This window comes from Camarhynchus parvulus, chromosome 5, assembly GCF_901933205.1.
Source record: "Camarhynchus parvulus chromosome 5, STF_HiC, whole genome shotgun sequence".
NCBI lineage: Eukaryota > Metazoa > Chordata > Aves > Passeriformes > Thraupidae > Camarhynchus > Camarhynchus parvulus.
This window is the reverse complement of record NC_044575.1, coordinates 28128330-28155848: the sequence shown is the minus strand read 5'-3', so window position 1 is coordinate 28155848 and position 27519 is coordinate 28128330. Positions and strand designations below refer to the sequence as shown.

Below are 27519 nucleotides of genomic sequence, written 5' to 3'. Positions count from 1 at the left end.
TCTACACTGTGTTACTTCTGAACAACTGTGTTGGGAAGGGCTGGCATCCAACAATTACAGCATCAAAATCTATTCACGTGGGATGGCACAGGTTAAATCAGGAGCAGATACTCGGCATATATGGCATACATGCCATACAGCATGTACATGCCTGTGTTGGTTATAGGGTATCCCAAAACCACAGATGGTTTAGCAGCTGGGATTCTTCCCTAAATTCTAATCCTGGAGGGGAGGCAGGATGCAGTAAAGAACAATATGAGGATAAACTGCTTTCCTGTGAGCATTGCAAAAGGCAGGTTCTTTTGGAGAACTATGTATCTGTACAGGGAGAAGGGGTTTCAAGAAAGAAACAAGGACATAGGGAAGCAGATTAAAAAGCTTGCTGTGGGAGTACTAAGCAGGAGATGAACATGGACCTGAGCTGTGTGATGCATTCCTATATGTCTGTGTTGGGGCCAAGAAGGAGCTGGTACCTAAGAGGCAGGGCAGAGGCTGTTCTTGCCACCTCTCCACGATGCAGCAAAGCATGAAGGCAGGCAGAATTTTATGCTCTAACTTTGATCAGCAATGGCCCTTTAAGGCAGAGCAAGGCGTGGAGTATGGACATTGCCCAGTCCAAACCCAGCAGCCACGTGAACGCTCCCCAGGTGGGCAGTGCCAGGCTGGCACAGCAAGGCCCCCTCACCCTCCCCAATGACAGAGGGAGTCTGATTGAACTTGCTGACTCCCACTCACTCTGCCCCAATTTTCCTCAGGACAAATGAGAAGAACCTGTCTCCGAGTGCAAGATTTTGGGAATATGTGTCAGAGATGCCTGTCAGTAAAACATCATCTGTCTTGCCCTAATTTCTGCATGGAGTGCTGCAATGTCGAGTGAAATAACCTTCCAAGCTGGCTCTGGTGCAGAGGTATTTTGGCTTATGTTATTGCTGAGAGCTTTCTTTCTGATGAGCTCTTTCTGCCTCTCTGTGTTTCTGATGTCTGACTCTCTTCACTCTTCTTTTTCCCTTGGGCTGGGATGTGTGCTCTTTGCAAAGCATCAGGAAGTAATACGCAATGAGAAAACTCTCATCATCTGTGCATCAGGGAGAGAATTACTGACTGAGTGCTGAGCAGTCAAGTTATTGATTCAAACCAAAGCCCAGGCTCTCTGTCTGCTGGGCTGGTTACATCCTGCTGGTTCATTGCATTTAATCGGATTCCCTGAGCTGCCACGCAGAGGGGGTGAGTTAGAACCAGATCCATCTATAATGTTTGCTTCAAAATCCAGTTCTGTCTCCCCTTCTCCGTCCATGGAACAGGCAGATTCGGATGCTCTGGACATCAGCACCAAAGTGCAGCTGTACGGTGTGCTCTGGAAGAGACCCTTTGGGAGGCAGTCAGCCAAATGGTCCAGGAGGTAAGCCACAGTTGCTGAGGGATGCTCGGGTGAAACACAAAGCCTCAGGGTTCTGGGATAAGTTAAGAGACTGAGTGCTTGACTCTTCAAGTGCAGGCAGCCAGGCAGAGGCTCGGGGTAAAACCTGGGGCATAGCTTTCCTGCTGCTCTGAGTCTGCTTCACACATGTGGCACCCCATTGTGCTCTCTTTATCTGTCCAGACCTTGAGCTATGTGCACTTCAGGGTGGTAATAGAGACTAGCTGCCTCCTCTGAATAATTGTGATAGTTTCATGAAAGGGGAAGAGTCTGTTCATGTATTTTGCCCCTAAACTGCCTGACATTTTGCTTTGGCACTCAAAGCTCTTTGAGTCCTTCGGGTGTGAGATGGCAGGGCTGAGCTGACTGTGTGGGGGTCTGTAGTGTGTGTGTGGTCTGCAGGGGTCTGTGCACAGCTCCAGTACTGCTGAGCTGCCTGACAGCGACTGTGTGCTGGGAACAGCACATGCAGACTCTTCCCTGGGGAGAAGGTGGCTCTGAGTTCTCTCCCATCTGGTGTCAGGGACTTGCAAGCTGCTGGATGTTGTCTATCAGCAGCCAGGAAGTTTGGAGCTGGAAAGCATTTGCTATAACCTTTAACCAAGGACAAAAGTATGTTCTATAATACCGAAGTGGTTGGTCGGTTTTAAGTTTAGAGTTGCTGTAGTTTCTTTATGCAAAGAATCTCTAGCACTTACCTTTCGTGGGTAAGTACCTTTGCTGCAGTCTGCAGTGTAGATACAATCCATTTCTAAAGCCAGCTTTCCCAGCTTTGCTCTCTGTAGTAACCATAGTGCTGCCCAGTCTGTGAAGATGGCATTGCCTGAAAAAAAACATTACTTGGGAAGCAGTTTTGTATTTGTAGCAGTCTTTGACCTGTGTGTGTGTGTTTTATTCCCTCTCATGCCAAGAACAGCATATTTTCACCCAGAAAAGAATTTGTGCTGATGCTCGCTACTCAGCTCCCAAATATTGATAAATAAATGAATTATGCCTGGAAACTAATGTGATTGTGTTACGGAAAAGAAATGGACAGAATAACAGAGGGGAAGGTAATTTGCCATGGATGAGGCATTCTTAAAAGGCTCTCCCTAATAAAAATTTCTTGCAGGCAAATGGCCCATCTCTGTTCCCTCTGTCATTATTTATTTAGTGCTGGTCTATTCCTAGAAGTTACCCCCATCTTCAGCAAGTGGTGAATGTTTTAGTGATAGCAGCTGGGAGCAGAAGGGGAGGTGATGTGGGGCAGGGGTGATGTGGAAGGTTAGTTGCAAGCACAGCAGCGGAGGGTCCTGGGGGACCAGACACAAGTCAGTGAGAGTTGAACGTGGAATCTGTAGGGTTTGGAAGGAAGTGAGTACTGGGGTAAAAAGACTTGAACAGGAGGAACAATGTTTTGTTGGTTTGTTTGTTTTATCGTGGGAGAGACTTGCTTTACAGTAAAACAAACTTGCATGGTATTATAACAAATCATTAGGGGGAGATAAGGAGCAATTAATTCATTTCCTCCTCTTTTTCCCCATGCCCACCAACACATAGCCGGTCAAGTACATTTTTTTATGAAAAGGAGAAGAGGTGTTTCCCACTCCAGTTAAATAAAGAAAAAAGATTGACTATATCTGGATGTCATTGAGGACCTGATCTCTGATAAATGTGTGCTTTGTCCTGAAATCTTCGACAACTGTACTACTCCCACTCCCAAGGAAAGTCTTTCCAAGATATGGGAGATATCCTGTGTGTAAGGGGAGGATTGATCTCAATCAGGCCATCAGCCATGAAGATAGGTCCATGTGGGAGATACATGATATTTACTGACTTGATGCCATTCATTTGGCTGTAGCAGCAATACTTCTGGAGAAACTGAGAAGAAAAGCAACTGTTTCAGGGAAGGATGGAATCTGACTAAATAGCAGATGAAGGAAAAAATGTCCAGGCATGGTGTCCAGTACTTTGGTGATGGAAATACCAGGTTTTGGAATTTCACAGCAGTACAGGTTATGCAGGGAGGAGGGAGGGATAACAGAGTCTTGTTTTAGTCAGGGCCAAATCTGATGGCACCTGTGGAGACAGCTGAACTTGACCTGGGACAGCTGTCTGGAGCATTTTCAGTCCTTTCTTTTGCCCATGCAGTGGTCTGCTCTGAAGCCCAAATATAATATTTGCATGCTGCCTCAAGTACTGTTCAAGAGTGGGCTGGATGCTTCTGGACCAGTGAAGCTGTGTGTATCTGCCAGGGCTGACATCTGAGCATGCTGCCTTTCAGAGCTTGATTTTTGAAATGCCATTAGCAGCATCCTAATGCCTGTCTCTTAAAGAAAGGGAGGTCTATTCCTAATGTGAATTTTCTTTCCTTGTAAAGTAATATCCTTTCAACAGAGGAGCACCTGTCTTCTGAGTTTAGTGATGCTTTTGAGCAGTCTAAGCTTGTATCACTGCTGGAGTGGCTTTGGAAAATCAAATTCTCAGTCCCTGGCTAACAGTCCTCCTATTCTGAGCAACTTCTTTCCAGGATGGGAGTGGCATATCCTTCTGTACCATGAATAATCCCAGTCCCATATAGAAATGTCAGGCTCTAAACTGTCACCATCCATGTCCAAGACTTTGGGGTTCAATGGGACAGTGCCAGGAAGGGCCATCTCTTTGGTGGACAATTGAACATCAGAAAAGCAAGGTGAAGCACAAGGAGAGAGAAAACAAAACACAAAATATGCCTGTATGCCTCCATATACCTGTCAGAGATGACAGGTTGGGAGGAGGGAAACACAGCGCAGTTAAGAGAGAATTTTTTGTCTTTCGAACCAGTCCTGTCTGTGATGTTGCAAAGCAGGCACATAACCTTGTTTTCCACAATGGCTACCAAGAGTCACTGCGTGTGGTCACAGGACAGATGGAAAAGATAATTGTTTGTGGTTGCTTTCTGCTCAGGAGCCCCAGGAATCAGCTGCAGAGCAGCGTGCGTGTGCGGTGCAGGGCAGCAGGGGCTGCCAAGACAGCGGGGCTGCGAGAGCATGGGCTTCCCTCTGCTCCTTGCAATCCTCCCGTTTGCTGCTTGTGGTCAGGGAGCTTCCTGAACCTCTCCCTGCTCCCTGCAGGCTGGGCATGCTCCAGCTCCAAGGGCAGGAGGCAGGCAGGGAGCCTGGAGCTGTCAGGAGAGGAAGGGAGAGGGGCAGGTACTTCGAGCTCTGATCTTCAGGCTGATAAAGATCATTTGCCCATCGGTTTCCTGAGCTGTCCCTGGGGATGGAGTACTGGGCTGATGTAGTAAATGGGATGTGCCCCCTATGCTCCTGGCACAGAGAAACACCATCAGAATAGAGGACCAGGGAGACTGCTGCAGTTTTATAGTGTAACTACTTCATCTGGGCCATTGTCATGTCAAAAACTTGTACAAAGATTAGCTAATTAATTTCATTAGCCCTCTGTAATACAAAGAGCACTTATTCCACAGAGATGAGGTGTCTCAATTTGTCCAGTACAGAGCTGTTGTTTCTGCTTTACATCCGAGTCACTCAAATTGTTACCATTGCTCTGCTATTCCAGTTTAATTACGCTGTGGTTTCAGTGGTTCCTCAGAGCAGGATCCAGCAGTAGGGATGGGTGACCAGAGCAGCTGACCACATGAATGGCTCTTGCATTACCTGTGCTGCCTATGGAGAGTGGCTGTGCCAGCCTACCTCACCTCTCACATCTTTGCTGATGTTCTCCAAGGTTTTGAGCTCTGCTCTCTTTTTAAATCACTTCTCTTTTTGGGTTCTTTGTATTAAAAATCTTCCCCTGCCGCCACATCTGTGCCTAATTCATACACATGTTCAGTGTCTCCAGTCCTCCAATCACAGTCCTAACTGGGTGTCTCTCCCCATTCCCCCTTGACCATTTTTTCCCCTTTTGGCTCTTACTCACCTGGCTGCTGCTTTAGTCTTCAACCTGTTCGGAGTCTCGTAACTTTCTCCTCTATTATTTTACTTCATCCATCTTTTTACCATGCTGCATCAATTGCCCCTGGACTGTGGCATGGAGACTTTGTCCTGAAGGTCATTTAAAGTGATGGCCATGGTTGCTCTGATGTTGCTTTCCAGGTAAAGGTGGATGAGGGAATATCATCTGAGCATAAATACATTATGTGCACAAGCGAACCAGATTTTCAATGTTTTTCCTTCATTCTTTGCAGTGGGATTTTGTTCTTCTTAAAACTCTTATTTGTGTATTTTCATTCCAAATCCCCATCTTTTCTCTCCACATCTGCGAGACCAGGGATCTAAAAGTTCATTTATCTGTGAGAGACACATTGATTTTCAGAGACTTGTGCTATGATTTGTTCTTATTTTTTATTTGATTTTGGTTTCCATCGAAGCATAATCTAGAATATGAGGATTATCAGCACTGAGCAATAAAAAGTATGTAACAAACTAAACTCTGGCATTAACTGGGGGATAACATTTAGATTAAAAAATCACACAGAGTTAAAGATCAATATCTTTACCTGTCTGGCAAATGTTTTTTGATATTGGTCAGACTGAAAAGAGTGTTGAAAGTGATGATTTGACTTTCTTTGTTTCATGTGGTGTTGACTTTTGGCATCTCTGGATTCATACTTGTGCCCACAGTATCTGGTTCCCTGTCACTCACTGGACCAAGCACAGGCCATTGGGCAGGCAGGTTTGTTCTTTTAAGAGGTTATTTCTGTATTTATTGTGCAGATAAGGCAACATTTCTCTCTAAAAAATGAAGTCCTCCTTGAACTAAGCATAGAGTTGGAGAAAACAAAGATGCAGCTACTCAAAGGAAAACTTTCTTATAGAGTTAATGACCAGAGATATGAGGAAAAATTAATCAGGAAGTCACAAGGCTGCTGTTTGCAGAAGTGATGTGGACAGGAGGAACCAGGAACAAGCCTTGTCTGCTCTCTAGAGGTCTCTGATGTCTGCCTTGGCAAAGTCCCTGCTTCTCCCCACCTCTGATGTCAACATGAACACATATAGATGAGAAGGAAGGAGAAGAAAAAAATTGGGGAACATTACCTGCTGCTGGTGTTTGTATGTCCTGAAGATTTCTGGATGTAAATATGCACCTGTTCAATAACTGTCACTTTCAAAGACTTTCGAGAAGGTACAAAGTGGTCCAGAGCCTGAGTTTGCTGCAGACTTTGAGAAGTTTAGCTTTGTTCTTTTATTGCCCCGAGAGCCTGTGGTCTCTGTTTCCATGGCATTTGGCAATTTCATCTTTGTTGCCAGAGCCATAGCAGAAGAGCAAGAGAAAGAAGCTGATGGAAGCAGTAAAGTTTTCACCTAAGTAAAATAATGATATTAATAATTATTAATTATATTTTTATTATGATGATGATTATTATAATTCTCTGCCAGTTTCAACATCTTCCTTTAGCTTTTGGAACTAAACTGGTACCAGATTGCTGTACTCATCTGTACTGGAGGCAGGACTTGGCTCCATCTGGCAGCCCATCCACTTCAGGAGAGGCCTGGGAGGAATGGGGGCACATGAAGGCATTGGAATTGTCCTTGTGGATCAGCCCCTCAGCCTCTAGCCTGTTACTAATGGTGGCTCCAAGGAAAGGTGCAGCAATGCCCAGGCTGCACAAATGGGCCGCACTGCCTGTGGAGGTCTTCTCTTATTCCCTCCCAGAAACAGGAGAGTTTCTTGGGAATGTTCTTGTTATTCACATAAATGCCTCATCCTTTTCAGTTTCCTCATGATCTCTTGTCCTCAGCACCATATGAAAGTGATTTACACAGCTGTGTTTTGTGGAGCGTAAAAGGGCATTTTAAAATAATCTTCACCTTCTTGCCTTTCACTTTCTTTCCAAATCCTTCTTTCTCGTGTCAGAAAATATGTACAGAACAGAACAAGACATTTTCTTTGTCATTTGCTCTTTTGAAACCTCCCTGTTACACTTGTCCCCATTTTTTTCTCAGCTGCTCTTCATAATTTTTGAGTGCTGCAGAGATTTAGACCAAATTGAAACTAAGTCAGGTATCTCTCCCCTGTACCACTGCCTGCAGAGTATGTGCAACCTCAATTTTTGAAGAGAGGAGGAACCCTCCCAGGGGCATTTCAAAAATCCAAGTAAGCTAAAGGTGGCACTCCTTTAATCATAATTTTGAGGACACACTCCAGTAAGTTAGAGGCTTGGCTTGCAGAAGCTGTGATATTTTGTGGTTACTACACAATGACCACCAGAGCATACCTAAGGCTAAGTGAGCAGAACAAGGCCTATTTTAATGTTACACGTATGAGAAAAAAAATATTCGATTTCCTTTGTAGTTGTGAAGGTCAGTGACAGGAGAGTTTGCCAGGTGCTCTGCTTAAAAATATCTCACAAATTTATTTCTGTTCCTTAGTGCTTTGGTGGCCAATTTTTGCCTCAAGAGTCACTTGGGGATGCTAGGCTGTGATTCTCTGTTAGACTGGAAACGCTTCCCTCTGGCTTGTGCTGAGATGGGAGGGAAGAGGGTGGCAGGCAGCATATTGCAAAATAAGCATTTAGTTGGGCTTAGCCCATGCAAGAGACCCTTGAATAAAAGAGCAGCTCTCTCCAGTAGGTTGAATTCAACCCCTGAACGAGAGAAAGCACACACATAGAGGTGCCAAAAGTCTGTGGTCCTGCCTGGGGCACAGAGTGCTGTCCCAGTGCCCTGAGAGCATGTGGCTTGCCCTCAGCTCTGGTGGTGCCTGCTGGGGTGAGCTGCAAGCACAAAATACCTCAGCTTGGCACTTGCTGTTAGGCACCAACTCCTGGCTGTGAGCAGAAGTGAGGCACCTCACCTTAGTCTTAGGTGGGAGTGGTGAACTCTCGTGCTCAGAAAGCAGCTTTAGTTAGGTGGGGATTTTCTTGTGCTGTGAACCACAACCTCCATTTCACCAGAATGTATTTCCCTCCACTGTCTTAAAGGTTCTTCATCATTAAGGAAAGCTTCCTGCTGTACTATGCTGAGAGTGAAAAGAAGAGTTTTGAAAGCAATAAATACTTCAATATCCATCCCAAGGTGAGCAGTGTTTGCACAAGGAGGGAGTTATTCTCTTTTCTAGCATTCCCTCCCCCTTCCTCTGTAGGCCCAGCAGGTGATGAAGAGGTAAGTCCCAGACATCTCACAGGTCCAGGGAAGCCTCAAAAGAGGGACTTTTCAAGATATTTAATGATTCAGCAGGCATATGACTTCTATTTTTTTTTTACCTGATAGTAGATATATTCCCTTATTTTCATGATCTAGTCAACTAACATTGTGGCTATAAAAATAATGTTGGCAAAGCCAGTGGTGGGGCTAAGAGCTCCATTTGGCTCTTGCTCCTAACCTGTACTTGCACTTGGCAGCAGCTGATGGCCTGCCTGCCCTCAGTACCTGAGAGCCCTCTGTAGCTCTGCTGCCTGGAGCTCCAGGGGACCCTGTGCTCTGAGCTGCTTTTGTCCTCTGTAGTCACTAAAGGCTGATGTAGCACATGAGCTCCTCAGGGTGCTGATTCCACCCATCCTGGTTGTCACAGCCAGCTGCCTGCCTGCCCCACACAGCACTGTGGGGTTTGACTGCTGTCAGTGACTGATGCACAGCCCTTCTCATGATACCGCGCTGAATCTGCAGCATTGGCCCCTCTTGGGAGATCACTTCCTCCCTGATGAAACAGTTTCTGCTTCCCTGTTCTAGCTAACAGCTTTACCTCCATGCTGAAGGCAGGACTGCCATCCCTGCCCCTTCCAGTTACTGGCTGAGGGTTTCCTGGTGGTGATGAGAGTCCCTCTGCTTTGCAGGAATTGTGTGTATTGCCCCTCCCAGGCTAGCCAAGGCAGAGCAGGGGCTAACAAAGTGACTGAAAGTTCAGCTCCTGGTTAGTTGATAGTTATACTTGATTTTTCTGACTGATTAGAGTGCTCTGGTTTATCTCCAGGGTGTCATACCCCTGGGAGGTTGCATTGTGGAGCCCAAAGAAGAGGCCAACATGCCTTATGCCATAAAGATCTCTCATGAAGACTTCCATGTAAGTAGATTCCTTTTCTTCTAAAAACCTCCAAACACCACAGAACAGGTTAATGCTGATGAGCAGAGCTGGATTGGCAGACTTCTCCCTCCCCATCAAGGTATGCCTACCCTCTCTGGACAGACTATCCTGAGGGCAAGGGTGACTTAGCATCCCAAGTCCCCTCAACACAACCAACAAGGAAACTTGCACTTTCTTACACCAGGTTTTAGGCTACTAGCAGAGCAGTGGACAGATTCTCAGGAGCCCTAGAGCCCATGTTGCCCTATCAGTGTTATTCCTGCTGTGGCTGTTTGCTGTGTGCACATTCCCAAAGTGTGGTAGGCCTAGGTCATATTTGCTCCCGTGTGATGCTTCTTGTGGAGGTGGAAGGCTGTGGTAGGCTCTTCTCCCACCACAGCTGTGTCCAGTTCATGCCAGGGGTGCACAGAGGTGCATAAGGCACCAGCCTCTCTAATCTGGGTTTTTTTCCCCTCCCCTCCCCTCTTCCAGGGTAACATTGTTCTAGCAGCCGAATCAGAATTTGAGCAGGCTCAGTGGCTGGAGATGTTACAGGAGTCTGGAAAAGTGTAAGCTCCTTTCTATTCCTTATTTGCTTTCATCTTATCTGTAGATGTATAAAGGATAAAGAGGAAGAAGCCTGACTAGAAGGGCTATGGGGAGTCAGACAAGCTCCCCAAAACCAGCGAGAGCTTTATTTGCCTCCTGGACCCATCCTTACTCCAAAGGGGAGTGCTCTAAAGCTGATGCAAAGCTTCCCATGTTGTTGTGCAGTGTGTGTGCAGTGTGGCGCTCTGCTCACCGCCCTAGGCTGTCATCTGCCAAATGCTGATACACTGAGTTCCATCTGCTATCCCTCTCTCATGCCTCAGTGATGTGGGAACCCTCCTGGTCCATTTTGTGTGGGAAGCAAGGTTTGCAGACTTGACAGAAGTGGGGGTCAGAAAACCTCTCCATATGAATTTGGGGTAAAGAGCAGAACAGGCAAGACATGAAGCTAGTGAGCAGCTGCCCATGTGGCTCTATGTCCTGCCACGAGCAGGGACCTCACCAGCACAGTTCTGATCAATAACAGTAATTGTGCTGCGCTTCAGTGTCCGTGGGGTGTGCATTCCTTCTGCCCAGATCTGCGGGTGCTCAGGCCATGCAGCAGCAGGATTTGGCCTCTCAAAACAGTTTAATTGTGAAATGTGGAGGCAGCCTAAATCCCAGGAGAGGCAGTGTTAGCAAAGCATTTCCAGCCCACCTGCAGGGGTGAGAGGGTTTGATTGCTGTCTGCATTCAGTACTGGTTCACACTCTGCTGAGAATGCTGGACAGAGATTTGCAGTTTGTTGGCCTGCAGCTCTGCAATCCCCCAGCACCCAGGAGCCTGACAGTGCAATGAGCAGCTGTCCTGCAAAACCAGAGCAGGCTCCTTCTAAATCTCAGCAGATGCAGGAAGAGATAACACTAAAACAGGGATTTGATTTTCCCAAATGAGATACAGAAACTTCCTGGGTTTGTAGGGCAGAGCCTACCACTCAGCGCTGATGCTTAAAGCAATGAGAATTTTGCTCTGCCCTTCTGGCTGCATTACATGTGTGGTCTCTTATCACTGTAAGGACAGAAGCTGTTTAACTTGTAATACCAATGTGTGCCCGTATGTGTACATGCTAAGGCAATATCTCAGTTAATTTCAATGTTGTGAGGCTCAAAATGTAGATTTGTAATTAATGGGAACCTCATGTTATGGTGGACCAGCCCAAGCCAAGCTCTGTGCTTGGCTGTGGTGCTGGGTGAGCTGTTCCCTCTGTGGCAGTGTATGAACTGCACCACAAAGCTGGCCATGAAGATCCATGGGAGCAGGAGTCCCATGGGACACAATTCCCAAGGCAGAGATCTGCCACCCCCTGGGCACGAGCAGCCTTGGCCACTGCAGAGGAGAAGTGACAGACACAGAGGTAGCCCTGGAGCAGTTTGGAGATTTTTATTGAATAGCACTGGTCTGCACTTGCCTTTGCCAATGTTTAGATCAACTATTGCCAAGGGCAATAATTTGGGACCAAGGTCATCTTTCAGGTGTGTATGGGAGGGAAGGAGGAGGGCAGCACAACTTAGGATGGGTGTGCACAAGTAAGCCCTGCCCTGCTGCATTTGTCACAGAGCCAGCCTTTTCTCTAGCCCTTGCTTTAATATTCCAGCAGTAGCATTTAAAACAGAAGCCACAAGCGGCTGCTGTCATACAGCAGACCACCTGCGCCTAGCTGAAAATCCATCTGAGACACCTTTCCTCCCCTCTGTGCTTCTGTTCCTGCATCAGAGAATAATGCAGCTCCAGTGCCAGTCTCATCAGGGCTGATGGTAACCTGCATGTGAGGAAAAGCACGGATTATGTGATTTAACAGGGTCAGGTTGGGAGCTAGACAGCAGTCAGAAAGGCCAGCATGGGCCAATAAATTGATCTGCAGTGAATAGAAAAGCTAAAAGAATACAGTTGAATTATTCTAGGCAATCTGTTATAATGTTCTTTGTTCCTAGATCAAGATTGTACTGCCAGTGGCACCTGCTGTTTTAATAATTATTTAAAGTTGACCAAAAAAAACCCCAACAAAAAACCAAAAACTTGCAAGCAAACTACTTTTTTGAGAAAAATAAAAAAGAGGGGAAAAAAGCGCCCAATACCCAAAAAAACTCTATAGGCTGAAATATGGACATAGGCAAAGGAGGAAAAACAAATCCAGGCTGGGAATTATCCTCTGTCCTTTGTTTCAATTTTGTCCACTGCCTCTTTCCATCTGGGGTGGGTCATGTGTATGTGCCTGTGCAACTGGTTATTGCCTCTACCATCAGTCTGCTTGGTGATCCCTTCAGTTCTTCACTCCTTTCCAAGCCTCCTGCACTGATGGGGAAATGACTTATTCAATGCAGAGGGAAACTGATGGCATCCCTACACTTCCAAAATGTTGTGGCTTGGACTTACCACACTTGCCAGATTCTAAAAGCATTTTGGAAATGCACAAAGCCCTGACTCCCAGACTGCCAGGCTCTCTTCCCACCCAGAGAGGCTTTGCTGCTGCTAGTGGGGGAGAGGGGCACACATAACCTCTCTCTGTCCACAGCAGCATTCCCTGAACTGGTAGAAAGTAAACTTGATGGGCAACGCAGGAGAAAAAAAAGTAACATAGTACTTACATCCTGCAGACTATAAAGTGCTAAGTGTCTCTAAAAATTGGCTCTGGGTGCTACCAAGAAAGCTTTTCCTGCATTTTACCTAAAGAGATATTCCCAGTGCTGCAGAACTGGAACAGACAGTGATTGAGGTGTATGTGTGATGGAGATTCTCTACAACTTTGGGTTTGGTGTTTTTTTTGTTTTTTTTTGTTTTTTTTTTCAGGCAGGAGCTTTCTACTTGTTCCATGAGCCTTTCTGGCACTGTGCTTTCCAATACTTTAAGTAATGTAGCTCTTTCTGATGAAAAGTCACTTGGCAAGAAATACAAAATAACAGAAGCTCTTGCTTGCCCCTCAACCCAAGGTATAGCCTAGTGCCTCCCTGTAGCTGTGGTAACACCAGTGCTGGTTCCTGCAGATGTAGGAATAAAAGCTTAAATGCTACACAGCGATCCAAGTGCATTTTCAAAGTCACACAGCAGTGGGTGCAGTAACCTTTGAGTGATTGACAGTGAAATGTCTTGTTAGTCTGGGGAAGGGAGGGAGCACTGAAAAGGTGACTCTGTAAACAGACACCTTAAAGGCTGCAGATGTTTTGATACCCTCCATGCAATCATATGATAAACTCTGTCATTCCCTCCCTCCCATCTTGACCTGTTTGCTTCTCTGGGATCAGAATCATCCTGTAATAGGGAATGTTAGTGAGAAAACACATTCACACCCACATATTCTCACTCAAGATGAAGATGTCTACCTGTGGGCAAAACAGCACCTTTTAAATTAGTGTTCTAATTTTCTCTCTACTTTAGAAATAGCCTCATTAGCTGACAAGAAACACATATATCTGCAAAGAGCCTGGGCTGCTGGAGCTGTGAGCTGCCTGGTCCCTGGAGTGGTGTGTGTTTAATTTATTCATCTGGTTTTTATAACAGACAAAGTACAGCTTGCCTTGAAATCGGAGATTGCCAAATTAACAGTTTCCAAAAAGCTACAATTTCAAATTGTTCACAAAGAGGCCGAGTACAGGAAGCTTTACAGATATTTAATATTTATAAGATCCCTTAGGATTTAACAAAGATGGCAGAATTTCTGGGCAACAATTGCCGTTCCTGTATGCCCATCTATATAAACATATTGGAATCAATTTTAGGTATGTTTTAACGTTATGCATTTTATATGTGTAGATTTTTTTTCTAATTAAACATGAATAGAAGTTAGCAGCAAACTCCATTTCTGGTTCTATTTTTAGTTTTTGTGTGTGCTTGTCCTTGATGTTTAATATCTGTATTAAAGTCCATCCTGTCTGTGAACTCAATCAGTAATGGGTATCTGCTTCACAGGCCCTTTTTTTAGCTTTGCTTCATTAAGTGTTTAAGAGACCTTGAGATCCTCTGGCCAGTGGCCCTACAATAACACAAGGTGCTCTTTGAATATGCCTGCTGCCTTTAAGATTCCCTACTTGCCAGCATCTTGTCTGGCTTTTATCTGTGGTTCTTCATTGTCAGGAAAAAGCACTTGACTCCCAGATTAGGGCCCGACACCAAGTCCTAGTGGTTTACAACTTTAGCAGAGGAGGGGTTGATTGGTTCCAGGATGGATGATGGATACCAGAAAGACCGAAGGTAAAAGGCCATAGGAAGGATTCAATAAGTGGTTGAAGTCTGAAGGGGAAGAGTGACTCTAACAACAAAATATTGGAAGAGCTGCAGAAGACAATGTTGCTGGCAATGGGAAGTTACTAGAGTTAAACCTAAAATCTGTTTCTAAAGTCTGTCATTTAAAAGGTTCCAGGTACATACTGTTGTAGTTGAAGGCTGTGAATGTGCTGGATTGGTCTGGAGAGCCCTCAAAATTAAGTTCAGTATAAAAGTCTCCAAAACACTGGGAAAAACATTTGAATAGCTGTGAGGTGTTGACATACAGCCCATGTATTGAAAAAAAAAATTACTGAATGCCAGGGAAATTTCTCCAATTCATTTGTGGAGAAAAATTTTAGAGACTCATGGTCCCAGCTGATGAGAGTCTGCATGTTTGAATTCCTTGGCAGTTTGCTAGGCTGAGTCCCCTGTCCTAGACCCTTAGCTCTCTCACATTGCCTGCTTTGTGTCTGCTCTCCCTAGGACCTGGAAGAATGCCCAGCTGGGAGAAGCCATGATCGAGAGCCTGGAAGCTCAAGGACTACAGCTGGCCAAGGAGAAACAGGAATATTTAGGTAGGAAACTCTTACTTTGAAAAGCAATAGAGGCCAAAATAGTAATTTTGCTTCTCCTGGAATTGTCACTGTGGTCAAGCCAAGCAGATTTTCTCTGGATGAAGCTTTTGAGCAGTCAGCAGCTGAAATTCAGGTCTGAAGGGAGTCAAAACATGCAAAAGTTAGGGTGGGATCTGGACATCTGTGTGGAGTGTGAAGGAGAAACATGCTTTGCCCACCATGTTGCAGTCCTCCATGGGCTCATCCGTACAAACATTTGCCACCCCTGAGAGGTTTGGATGTGCTGGTTTCAGCTGCCCACAGGCAAACAGAAAATACCTTTGTCTCCCTCAGTCAGACAGGACTGATACTTCTGAGGTTGGTCACAGCTTTTCATACATGAGTTTTCTTCACCTAGCTTTTTTTGGTCTTATCTACTTGATCTTTGTGTTTGCTGACACTGTTCATTTTGGAAGTGGGAGCATTTACATGGGCTTGTTTGAGGTATCTAATGGCAGTGGCTAATTTGCCGGTGCTCTCTCTGTAGACAGTAGCGAAAGAACAGATGAACCTGAAATAATCTAGGTATGAAGAAAGGGGATTATGTAATCCAATCCCCTATTTAGGAACCAGCCTCTGCATGGCCTGATACCTTGGATGCTCTGACTGCCTTGGCAGGTCCAGTTATCTCTTCCCCTCACTGCCTATAGGAAGAGCCAAGGGAGAGCAGCTCTTTTAACCCAGATTCCCTCTAAGTTACAGCATACCCCAGATCTCAGAGATCTTGTGACCTGGGGGCTGGGGGTCACAAGTGTGGGCCCAGTGACTTGTCTGGATAGTTATCTGCTTTAAATAAGATAGCAGAAATTTGGGTGCTTCAGGTTGGTTATGCCTTGAGCAGGGGCTCATGCTATCTACTCCTAATTGTCAAGCCACTGGAGGAATCTTAAGGAGCTTTTTGCATTTCTGCAACCACACTGATCAGGGCTGATCTCAGCACATGTAGCAGTGATCATAGCTCTAGTATCAAGGCATGTTTACTCTGTCCATCTGAACACCATTCACCCATGTGAGGTGATGGATGGGCTCATACATGAGGCAGGCGACCACCAGGAAGAAGTGGTTCCACACTTGACAAAGGAATAACAGGGGATACTGAGAGGAGGACCTGAAGGGACAGAAGTGGTGGGAAAATTAGAGACAGGAAAGCTCCGTCAAAACATTATTTTGCTACCACCAGAGCAAATGAAAGGGCTTTAAAGACTAAAGAGCTCTTTAGTATGATAAAAGAAAAGGTGGTGGAGAAATAGAGGAACACACATTCTGTGGCCAACAGGCGATATTTGGAATATAAAATATATATTTCACCGGGTTCTTTGGTCCATGACAAGAACATTCAGAGCTGGTCAATTGTCACAGTTGGCTACTTTCTTATGACATGAACTATTTCTATATAAGTGCTAAGGCTTCTGCCTTATTAGCCTTACCTTCAATGATCTGTGTCCATCCTGTAGTCAAGCTTTGAGGTCAGGCACTGCTCCTGGAAGCAGGTCAAGGTTCTCTGGAGGAACACTGCTCTGAGGAATTTCTCGAATCCACACTGAGTTATCTTCCACGCAGCTGGGATCCAGGTTTCACTATCAGACATGGACATTACAGAAGCCCATCAGGTCCAGGGCTTGGGCCCTCCAGGAGGGGCAGAAGAGAGAAGGTGGGAGAGCCTCTGTAATTACAGTGCATCTGTGCTGGGCTCTGGCCAGAAGGAAGAGGGAGTGAGTGGGGAAGAAAGGTAGCAGTGGTGCTCAGCAGAGCTTTGGTAATGTAACACTATTTCTCTGGCACCGGGAGCCCTGCTCTGGGCAGGAGGTAGAGGTCTGCATTTCTCCTAGAAGTAGTCGTGCTGCCAAGCAGCAGTAACCTTGTCAGGTCCTCAGTACCAGGGAAGCCAGTAGCACCTCACTCACCTGACAAGAGGAAGACAGAAGTGCTCCAGTCAATCTGCCCCTGCTCCCGTGGCAGCCAGGTGGCAGAGCTGAGAGCTGAACTCGAGGCTTGACCACGAGAAGCGTTTCTGTCTGGGTTCCTGTAAGCGTGGCTCAGAGCTGCCCGAGGCAGAGCCTCTGAGCTTGGAGCCACCACAGCAGAGGTGCTGCAGAGTGAGGACGAGAGCACAGCCTCTGCTGGGCAGGTGTGTCTTCAGGGGACAAGAGCAAATGACATTGAGGGGAGCCGCTCCCTACAGCACAAGTTTTGTGGCTAAGTTAGGGATTGATTTCTGGGCTGGGCTGGGACATCCCAAGGTGACAATAGGGAGTTGGCAGTGCTGCCCAGAGGGCCAAGGACAGGATGATGGGCTAGGCAAGTGAGGATGGGGCACTGAGCTGCAGGAAAACTGACTGCTGCTACATGTTGTGTGATCCTCTGCACTCACTTGACCTTTCTGTGCCTTGTTCCTTATCTGTGAAGCAGAGATAAGAATATTTTCTTGACTCAGCAGGAGGATGGTGAAGGATGGTTCATCAATGCTCTTTAAGAACATTGAGAGGAAAGCTTAGAATGAGTACAAAGCAAGATGTTTGTTTAGTTTATTAAGTTATTTGGCAGGAGGGAAGTTATAGAACATCCCATTAGTGCCATCTCAGCGTTTGGACCCTCCTAGACAGATGCACACAAAGGAATAGGGAATGATGCATTTTCAAGCTTCAAAAAGTCAGTGGTTCTTGTTTGTAAATATCCCGAGGGTATAAAATGCTTTTCTCTGTGCTTGGACTTTGTTTGTGTGCTTGCAGATAAACTAATGGAAGAAACAGAGGAGCTATGTCTGCAGAGGGAGCAAAAAGAGGTGAGTTCATCACAAGCCAGTTTCCTTCAGCTGCCATGTGGCAGGGCTGGGAGGCTGGGACTTGTTGAAGGCATGTCAGTGTTCAGGGAGAGAGGCTTGTGGAGGCACAAGAGTCTCCAGCCAACCTCTGGGTCTTGTGGATGAAGAGAGGAATAAGACTTGTGCCATGAAATGGGTCATGGAGGTGTATCCCTGCTCCCTTTCCCTGTTACTTTACATAGAGCAGATTTATCTTTATGACTCCAGGAGGACCAGGGAGGAAGATCAAATGAAATTCATACTCACTGGATTGAATTACACAAGTGTTATTTGGCAGATTCAGGAAGATTGTGGCAATTAAGACCCATCTCCACAACTAGAAAGCAAGTAAACAAGCATTGTTCTAGCATAGAGATGCTGCTGTGAGAAACAAGGAGCACAAAAAACAATGCAGCTTGTTCTTTGGACGCAACAGAGATGGGGAGAATAAAAAATGTTGCACTAGGGAAAAATCAAGGGAGCACTCCCTTAGATGTGGCAATTATACCTTAATTTACCTTAGAATAGAATGGTTTGGATTGGAAAGGACCTTAAAGATCATCTCATTCCAACACCCCTGCCATGGGCAGGGAGGGACATCTTCTACTAGGCCAGGTTGCTTTATCAAGTTTATAAAAGCTTTTCAAACTATTCCTAGCTTATAATTGCTTAATATAGTAAAAGTAGCACATCCTTATATTTACCGATCCACATCTATGCCGATTTTTATAGCACCATCATAAAGTCATGGCAGGATAGCTGTGCAAGTGGATTGTCCTATCACACTGTTGGCAAGTCTGCATGGATGTGGACCACCATGTCACAACATTGCAAAGTGCCTCATGCTCTTGTCCATTAATCCAAAATGACTGTTGCCTCTCCTTAGGAAAAGATGGCAATGCTGACCTAGGCTTCTCAGGCCTATATTTTTATTGCATACATTTCTGGAGAGCTAAAATCCAAAAGTGGCTTGGACACTTGCTTAGGGCTAAGCTCCTTTTGCCTTTGCAGAGAGACATCTCCCTCTGGTGAGGTAGCGGGCTGCACCGCCCACAGCCACAGGGGGAGAAATGACCTTGTCTGAAGATCTTGGAACAAATCTCTGCTCTTCCAAAGCCATGCACAGTAACTCCATTGCCCACAAAGAGGAGATGGGGCTGGGTTAGTTTGAAGGAGTTTGGTGCTGTGAGGGACTGAATGTAGAACTCACTGAACTGTGGTTTGACTCCCTGGGAGCCGGAAGGCATCAGAGCAGTATGTTGGGAAAGCAGCTCGAGCTGTGTACCTGCACCATGGAGCAAGAGTCTCATTATGAATTTATCCAGTGCCAGCGCTGTTCTGTGACTGGCATGGGCCTGTAGCAGCACAGCAACTATGGCTGCAAGGGGACCTGACCAGGAGAGGGACCCTTGCTGAATTTTGGTTTTATCAGCACAAAGATAGTGACAGGTTGATTAAACTGTGCAAAGCTGTAACTGAATGGTTTGTGTTTTCCTCCCCTAGTGGGGGGTGAGAATAAAGGCTGAACTGGTAGAAGTATCACACGTCAGGCACAGAAATCCCAGAGCTGCTGCATTCTGAGGCTATCTGGCTTTTCTGTGTCTGTATGGCTGGGTGCCTGAAAATGGTACATACAAGTAAGCCCAGCATTCCCAGGGAATTCTGGACCTTCTGTATATGTGTGGCAGAGCTGACCTCTGCAGGGAGCATATCTGAGATTTCCAGGTGCTTGGTAACCTGGCTGGGACTTCTGGATGTCTGAAAATCCTCAGGCAACCTCACATCCTTCTAACTGCCCCTGGACAAAAGTGTGGTGGAGTCACAGACCACACTGTAGCACTACACAGCTTGGGTTAAATGCCATGTTACAAGTCCCAGGCGCTGTTAGCAGGGAAGCCTCTCCGAACTGTGTTGGCAGAGTACATCCCTGTCTTCTCTTTTGGAGCAGGAACTGGAGCGTCTGAACCAGATCCTGGAAGCAGAGAAGCAGCGCTTTGAGGAGGTGGTGCGGGAGCTGCGGCTGGAGCAGGAGGAGATCCGACGGTAGGGCTGCAGGGCAGGGAAGGACACGACTCCCACTCTGGCCAAAAGTACTGCTGTGGTGAATCCAAACAGGCTGGAAAATCCACCTGGTTTGTGCATGTAGGAAGGAGATGCTGCATTGACTAAACCAGGAATGGTTGTGGGCTCTTTACCTGCACCTGCTATTGCTTGTGGCCAATAGAACACAGCTTAGCTTCATTTTACCCTCGGGCCTCCAGCAATTTAATTTCAAAGTGCTGGGACACAAGCAACCCTCATTTTAGTTGGGGTAGCATGGCAAGGGACAGATGCAAGAGAAGATTTCAGAGAGGCAATTAGTTCAGCTGACTGAGCAGCTATGTGGGGTCCAGACACCTGGATCTGGTTTTCCACCATCAGCTGAATGACAGTGGATGTATGATGATGTTGCCTCACCAAGATTAGTTTTGTCATTTTTGAGGTTAACTATGCAACATATTACCAGCAAATGTACTTAGAAATAGAAGGATCCAAGTGCTTTGCCTCAAGTGCTGAAAGGACATTTTTTACTATCACTCTTTTTTTCGTTTTTTTTCCCCCCTAAGTAACATGTCAGAAAAGCCAGTGTGATTTTGCAAACCATTTTTGTTCTCCCAGGCTCTGCTTAGATGTGATTGCCGTGTCTGAGCTCTTTCAGTTGCAACCATGGCTCTGCCCTTGCTGGAGAAGCGCAGTAACTCTTGGGTTGGGTTTGATGATCAGGAGGCACAGTGAAGTTCCTGGACATGTGTAGTGTGTCCAAGGCAGGATGTGATGTTTCCTGGAAAACTCCTGGCTCTCCAGGACTGGCTATACCAACCGATGGTTGCAGGTCCTGCACCAGGAGAGCCACAGCCTGCACAGCCTGCAGGGCTATTATTGCAATAGCTGTCACCCTTTTTGCTTCTTTAGGGAGCTGGAGCTCACAGCCCGCTCCCTCAAAGGAGTGGAGGAAGAGAAGAAAGAGCTGCGAAGCCTGACAGAGTCCTTACAGAACACCCTGGAGGTGAGTGACTGCTCCTCCCCTGAGGGATTGGGCCTGAAAGCACTGCTGTCACATGGCATGAATCCAACATCTGCTAATGCCAGGGTTGAAGTGCTGTGCAGATGAACAGGTTCATTTGGTAGCTGATATGAACACCAAAATCCCCTGTAGAAAAGGATGAGAAATGACACAGAGCACAACTGAACCAAGACTTTCTCAGCAGTACCAGGTGATATGGTGATAGGACAATAACCTGAATAAGTTGTAGTTTAGGAGGCTTAGGTGGAACAGTAGGGGAGAGAATTTTCACCAGATGGGCAGGCAGGCAGTCGGAGAGGCTGAGGAACCTTCACCATGGACTGTTGTCAGACTGTGAGCAGCCACAGCTGACCATATGCTGCTGTGCTGCCAGACTGCCTCTGAACGGCAAGCTGGGCAGGAGCCTACTGGAAGGTCCCTTCCAGCCAACATGACTGTAAGTCTGTGATGAACTTTTTCTTTTTAACTGCACCTCCCTACCTTCTGGTGGAATTTGAAGCAGCAGAGGTGCAATCTTTGTTCACAGAAGGGAGTATGATTCTCAAAGAAATCATGTGCCTGGGAATGTACATGGGAATCTAGGAAACAGAGTCTTGATGTATTAAAATCTTTCCTTACTGGTGGATTTGTGGAAAGTATCTTTTCTAAAAGTATATTTTTTGTGAAATTTCCACACGGTATTCTGAAGCTGCAAGGTCATCTTTAATGTTTGTGTCAGATCCTGCAAGTTTGTCCAAAAATATGTTCCTTTGAGCTCTTCTCCTTGCCTGCAGTTATGACAAAAAGAACTGGAAAGCTATGGAAGTACCATTCCTGCCCTAATTGCACATTGAACACTTCAGAGGCATACAGTGTGATGTGTCCCATTGCCCACATTTAGAAGTACCACAGAGGGGGTGCCTCCAGTTCCCACTAAGGAGCAAGTGGAGCAGGGAAGGCAGAGAAGCTGCCTGTCTCTGTGATGCACCAGGGAAGCACAAGGTTCCAGTCCCTGAGCTGTGTCCTCACTAGCATATCACATCAAAGGGGCCTGCTGGTTCACTTCTTCATACTGAAGGCTGTTTTGGAGGCTTGCTCCCTGTGAAGCAGATATGAAATGAAACCCAAATTTTGTTATTCCTGTGTTTACCTGAATGAGGCATGTGGATGTAAGAATGGAGGCACTCAGTAAGGAAGAACCAGGCAGGAACAGGAGCAGAAACATTAGACTTGGCTGATACTCACAATCTCTTGTCCTTCAAGGAGCTCTCCCTGGAAAAACAACAAATGCTGGAGATGCTGGAAGAAAATGAGAGCCAGGTCCCACCTCCAACCAGCCCCAGCAAGGAGCAAAGCCCCATCTGGGGACTACACTGCAGCCTGCGGCAGATTGAAGAGAAGATGCAGCAACTTCTGCAGGAGAAACTCCTGGCAGAGAAAAGGTGAAGTGGGGAAAGAGGACACTTCTGCTCAGGCTTAGTGGTGCTGAGGGATGTGGCTGTCTGCTGACTTGCTTTTTGGTTGCCAACACCAGACAAGTCTAGAAGCTTGTCTGGTTCCAATGGCAGGAGTCCAGGTTACAAATCCTTCAAAGGAGACAGAGTGAGGCAGGGCAGCTGAACTTGGTCCCAGCTGGGCCTGCTCCTTTCAAACCAGGACTTGGGCATGGGAAGGTGTTCATGGCCTGTCCATAAGCAGTGTTTGATACTCCTGGGCCTCATCTAGGAGTTGAGAATGTTCCATTCAAGAACTGTCTAGCTGGCTTTCTCCAGCAATGCCTGTGCTTTTGGAATGGAGCGCACAGTGCTCCTGTTAGCGTCTCTTTGCTCTGGGCAGTCAGGTAGTTGAGCATGCCCCATCACGACACTGAGCTCCTTTCCTTCCTGTGAGTTGTGTTGGGGTGGGAATGGTCATCTTTGTTTGCTGTGCCATGCACCAGGATGAAGGAGAATGAGGAGCGGTCTCGAGCACTGGAGGAGGAGCGGGAGTTTTACTCTTCCCAGTCGCAAGCGCTGCAGAACTCGCTCTCGGAGCTGACTGCAGAGAAACAGCAGGCAGAGAGAGACCTCAAGGTATCCCCTGCATACGTCACATATTGCTGTCCCTGGGCTCAGAGTGCTTCCATTTTCTCTTTCAATTCATTCCCTATCAAGCCAAACTCTTGGTTTATTTAGTTTTCACGTTTTGGTCATAAATCTTCATTAGCTGTGCTTCATATTGCCAGCTGTATCCTGGCCTGCATCCGAAGCAGAGTAGCAGGCAGGGTGAGGGAGGTGATTCTGTCCCCCTGCTCCACTCTGCTGAGACCACACCTACAGTGCTGCATCCAGCCCTGGAAGGATATTGACCTGTTGGAGTGAGCGCAGAGGAGCACCACCAAGGTGCTTGGAGGGCTGGAGCACCTCTCCTGTGAAGACAGGCTGAGAGACTTGGGGCTGTTTGGCCTAGGGAAGAGAAGGCTCTGAGACAGAAACCTTATAGGAATTTTTACAAGGACATGTAGTGATAGGATAGGTGAGGTTGGCTTCAAACTGAAAGAGGAGAGGTTTAGATTAGGTATTAGAAAGAAATTCTTTACTGTGAGGGTGGTGAGGCATTGAAACAAGTTGCTCAGAGAAGTTGTGGATATTCCATCCTGGAAGAGTTCAGGACTGGGCTGGATGGAGCTCTGAGAAACCTGGTCTAGTGAAAATTATCCCTCCCCATGGCCGAAGGGTTGGAATGAGATGATCTTTAAAGTCTCTTCCTACCCAAAGCACTATGATATTATGGTAACACATGAAATTGCCATCTTATATCTATGTAGTACTACTGTTTATTTTTGTATTCTGAAGCCTGATTAATCCATTCAGACAAGTCTTTCCCTTTGCTACTGTGAAAGCATAACCTATAGATGGAGGGAAGGAAAAAAAGTAAAAGAGGAAAGTAGACACAATCAAGAATAAAGATGATTTCCAATAAATGCTAATATGGATGTTGCAGAACTGAGCAGACATTTTCTCTCCTCACCTGTGCTCAGGAAACCAACCTTAAGACTTTTAAATCTTCAGTAACCTCTTGCAAGAACTTGAGTTCAAAAGCAGAGGAATTCAGCTGAGGGACCAGCCCTCCTTTGCAACAGACAATACATTAATCTATGCAAAGGTAACTGGACAAATACGGTATTTTACTTAAATCTTAATAATGTAAAGATTATGTTAATAATTGCCTGTTTGACACTCAAACTCCTTATACAATATTTTGTCCAAAACCACCCCGAGTTATTTTTTCCTGCATCTCCAGTATTTTCTTATCTTGTAACCTTCTATCTACTTGGCCAGACTAAAGCTAAGTTGACCTAAGCTGTGTAGTCTCTCATGTGCTAAACTAGTACAGTATTTCTAACTCCCCTTGTGTTTTGTTTCTGAAACTAAGCACTGTACATCCCTTTGTGGGAATTGACTGCCTTTATCTCAAGTCTGTCTCAGCTGGGTTGATGTCCTTCTGTTCCTGCTAAGCCGCGAGTACTTGCATTAGCACAAATTCATGTGTTGAAATACCATCTCTAGTTCCATATGGTTTATGCAATGGGAGAAAAACTGTGAAAAATGAAGTCAGAGTAAAGTAAAATTACTGTAATAGTCTGGACTTCAGATTCTGTCTGAAGACATGAGAAGTGCCTTTATATTGCCTTGCAATACTTCTAAGGATTTCCATCACTGTTGTCTTTTCATTTTCATCCATGGCAAGTTCCTCACAGACCTTGTGAAGTTACCAGGATGTTTACTGAGAAACAAGCTGTTTTCCAGCAATTCTTACTTTCTTCCTCAGGCTGAAGTGAAGGTACGCATGGATCTGGAGAAGAGACTGAGAGAGGCTGAGGAAGCCTTGCAGAGCTTGGAGCAAGGCTTAAATTCCCTGAATTGCAACAAGGAGAAAGAGAAGAAGATGAAAGCAGATGTCAGTAACTTGAGAAGTAAGTCAGTCATCTATGTTCTCTACTGATGAGCAAACTCAAGAGAGGAAATATTTCTACCTATCTTCCGAGACACACAAAGATTCCAAATTAGCACAGCTGTGCATAAATGTGGTCTCCCAACTTCTTGTACCTCCACCACATCTCCCCTTTGAGGAGCCGTAATGTGCTATGCAGGTAGTTAGTGTTTTGCCCTCAGAGGAGGTTGAAATTATTCCAGCCTCTCAAAGGAGCATGAAATTATTCCAGCCTTCTCTGCTGGGTGGAAGGCAAACCTAGAGATGAGCAAATCATCTTGACTTTCCAAAATGTCAAACAGGGAAGCTGTGGCAGAGCTATAAAAACTGACTACTGACTAGGTCTGAGTTACAAGGAGCCCTCTGATTCCCCTCAAGGCTTTATTTCTCAGCCTTGGCTAAAATAATATCACCAGTTTCAGGAGGCCTGTGGTTGCTGTAGCAACGTGCTGGTGGGTGACCCAGCAGGTGAAGTTTGGATCCTCACTCAGAGCTGGATCACAGCATCAGCTCAGCACTGCAGAGCATGAGTCAGGTGTAAGACTGATGCTTCTCACAAGTTATCCCTGTTTCTTTGCCTTTTTCTGGTTTGTTTGGGCTGGGTCTTTTTGGGTTCTCTTGGGGGGCATTACCCTGGCATTTGGCTTGAGTCAGGCTTGGGAACTGACATAAGCAGCTTCAATTGAGTCAAATCTTGCTTGTTTTTCATGCCCTGCAAGTTATAGTGCAGGGAGAAGGGTTTATTAAGGTGCTAGGTCTGTAAAGCTTCATTTCAGTGATAGGTGGATGTACTGGACCAATATAGAAAAGTCAAAAAGTCCTGTGGTATTCTGAGCACTGTTAGGTAAATAGGGAAAAATAAATGTATAAATAGTTTTATATCTATTCACATACTTATAATTTATATATATTTAAATTTTAAAAGTTTTATTCAGTAGTTTCTACATAAGATTTCTAAATGGAGAAAAACAGTCATGATTCTGAACTTCATCCCACTGGCTCAGGGCCATGGTAAGAAAACAGAGTGAAAGTGGATGTGTTGAGCTCAGCATTCAAGTGGAGCTTCACAGGGCATACATGAGTAACTGGTACTGACTGTCTCCTGATATTGCCAGCCTTAGATTTTGGGAGATGTTTTTTTCAAAAGAGTAAAAATGTACTGATGAGCAGAGCACTAGAGAAAATAAGGGACCAGCAATGTCTCCCATAATGTTAGTCCCAGCACAGATTGCCTCAGTCCTTCCAAGTGGTTCCTGCAGCTCTGCATGCCCTTTATAGAAGAGTTTGGGCACATTAGCACATGGTGCTTTTGAACAGCAAAGGACCAGCAACAGGCAGGAGGAGAGCAAGACTGGAATGGCAGAATAGACACTGGTCAGACCATAAGAGGGGAAATGGGCCAGGAAAAGCAGTTTGTGTGGCAGACCAAGGCAGAATAACATCAGAATCTGGACATGGGGCTTTTCTTGGAGCCCATAATATATGTAACTTTGTGCTAGTATTTGCTATGCTATTAATAAATCCCTTACCATGTGTGCCCATGCTGGAGTTGCCAACACTTGCCAACACCTTCCTTTTCTAGTTAGACCTGACTGGTTTTAGAAGCCCTTCAAAGAAAGTATGATGAGCAAGGCTTCAGAGTTGAGAAGTTTTATCACAGTATCAAAGGCTTTTGGCAGTTGAGTCATGAGCAGTTGTGGGAATTACTGATGTGGAATGGATGACTGCAGTTCTTTCTGAATTTGAGTATGCATTTGTTAGGAACTAGAGGGTTTTGTCACTTTGAAAATGAACATTTGCAAATGTTCTTCCTGATGATATTCTGGAGCCTTATGGATTGTTGTTCATGAAGGTCATCATTACCTGGCTCAGCCCATCAATGAGTGCAGTCCCTTGTGACTGGTTCATTGCTTGGGGTGTCTGTCCCATCACTGAAACAGTGGTGTTCTCTTCCCAGAGTTCTTTGAAGAGTGCATCCGCAATGCTGAGCTGGAGGCCAAGATGCCTGTGATCATGAAGAACTCCGTGTACATCCACAAGGCTGCCACTCGCCGCATAAAGAGCTGCCGCTTCCGCTGCCGGAGAACCAGCGCCTCCTGGAATGACAGTAGGTGTCAGGCAGCCTTCTCCTTCATATCCTGCAGGAGCAGATATATGCCCAGGGGGCTGGCAGAGCAGTAAAGTCTGCAAATGTTGTTTCTATTTCATATTCCTTAGCAGCAGAATGGAGCTGCAGTGCTAGTTGGAGCTTCCTTTCCCAGAGAGCAGGCATTGAGCCTGTGTACTTGTTGCCCATTTCTTTATATATGTTGAAAGCTAAACTTCTGTGATGGTCCTGGGCCCCTAAAAAAAGCATACTTAAATATGACTTCATCAGAATGCCTAATCACAGACTGAGGCTCAGTCATCTTGGTCACATGGCTTGTGAACTCTAGTGAAACTTTATCTTCAGTTTGTGTCCCTGGTGGAGAGTGCTTACCTTTCTGTGCTGTTCTTGTTTCAGTGAAACAGTCACAGTCCTTCATCTTCTCACCTGCAGAAGGTGAAAACATTGAAGAGCTGAAAGAAGCAGCCAAAAGACTGAGCCGGGACCAGCGCTTTAGGAAAACTATCTATCAAATCATGAGGTCACAAAAGGATGGTGCTTCAGGGGACAAAAAGTGACTCTTCTTGAGAGGGGGCTTCTGAGATCAACCTGCCATTCAGCTCTGCAAAAGTTACCACCTTGGGCACTAGGCTCAGAAGGGAGATCTGGCATTTGGTGGGCAAGGTGGGGGAGAGTTGTGTGTGTGCAATCCCTTCAGTTATTGGCTTTGCTTTAGTTTGAGTGCTCCCTGCAGCCTGGCAGACCTTCTCTGCTGATCTCTCCAGACCTGTTTGCTTCAGCTGCTTACATTAAGCT

General features: G+C 45.9%; 1 protein-coding gene across 1 annotated transcript; it reads left to right on the top strand.

Annotated features, from left to right (window-relative positions):
• Positions 1 to 1250: 1250 nt before the first annotated feature.
• Positions 1251 to 27281, top strand: PLEKHD1 (pleckstrin homology and coiled-coil domain containing D1). Its single transcript, XM_030950085.1, has 13 exons — positions 1251 to 1399; positions 8322 to 8415; positions 9311 to 9400; positions 9893 to 9969; positions 14672 to 14763; positions 17532 to 17584; positions 19551 to 19645; positions 20555 to 20648; positions 21909 to 22087; positions 22585 to 22717; positions 24456 to 24600; positions 26575 to 26724; positions 27121 to 27281. The coding sequence occupies exons 1-13, from the start codon at positions 1251 to 1253 to the stop codon at positions 27279 to 27281; spliced, it is 1512 nt and encodes a 503-aa protein (XP_030805945.1).
• The last annotated feature ends 238 nt before the right edge of the window (positions 27282 to 27519 follow it).

What these genes read in the sequence shown, in the direction of transcription:
- PLEKHD1 (XM_030950085.1), top strand. Translation starts at nt 1,251, where the DNA reads ATGTTTGCTTCAAAATCCAGTTCTGTCTCCCCTTCTCCGTCCATGGAA. An exon ending in TGCAGAGGGAGCAAAAAGAG is followed by an intron (nt 17,585 to 19,550) that starts GTGAGTTCATCA and finishes CTTTTGGAGCAG; the next exon opens with GAACTGGAGCGTCTGAACCA. An exon ending in AAACTCCTGGCAGAGAAAAG is followed by an intron (nt 22,088 to 22,584) that starts GTGAAGTGGGGA and finishes GCCATGCACCAG; the next exon opens with GATGAAGGAGAATGAGGAGC.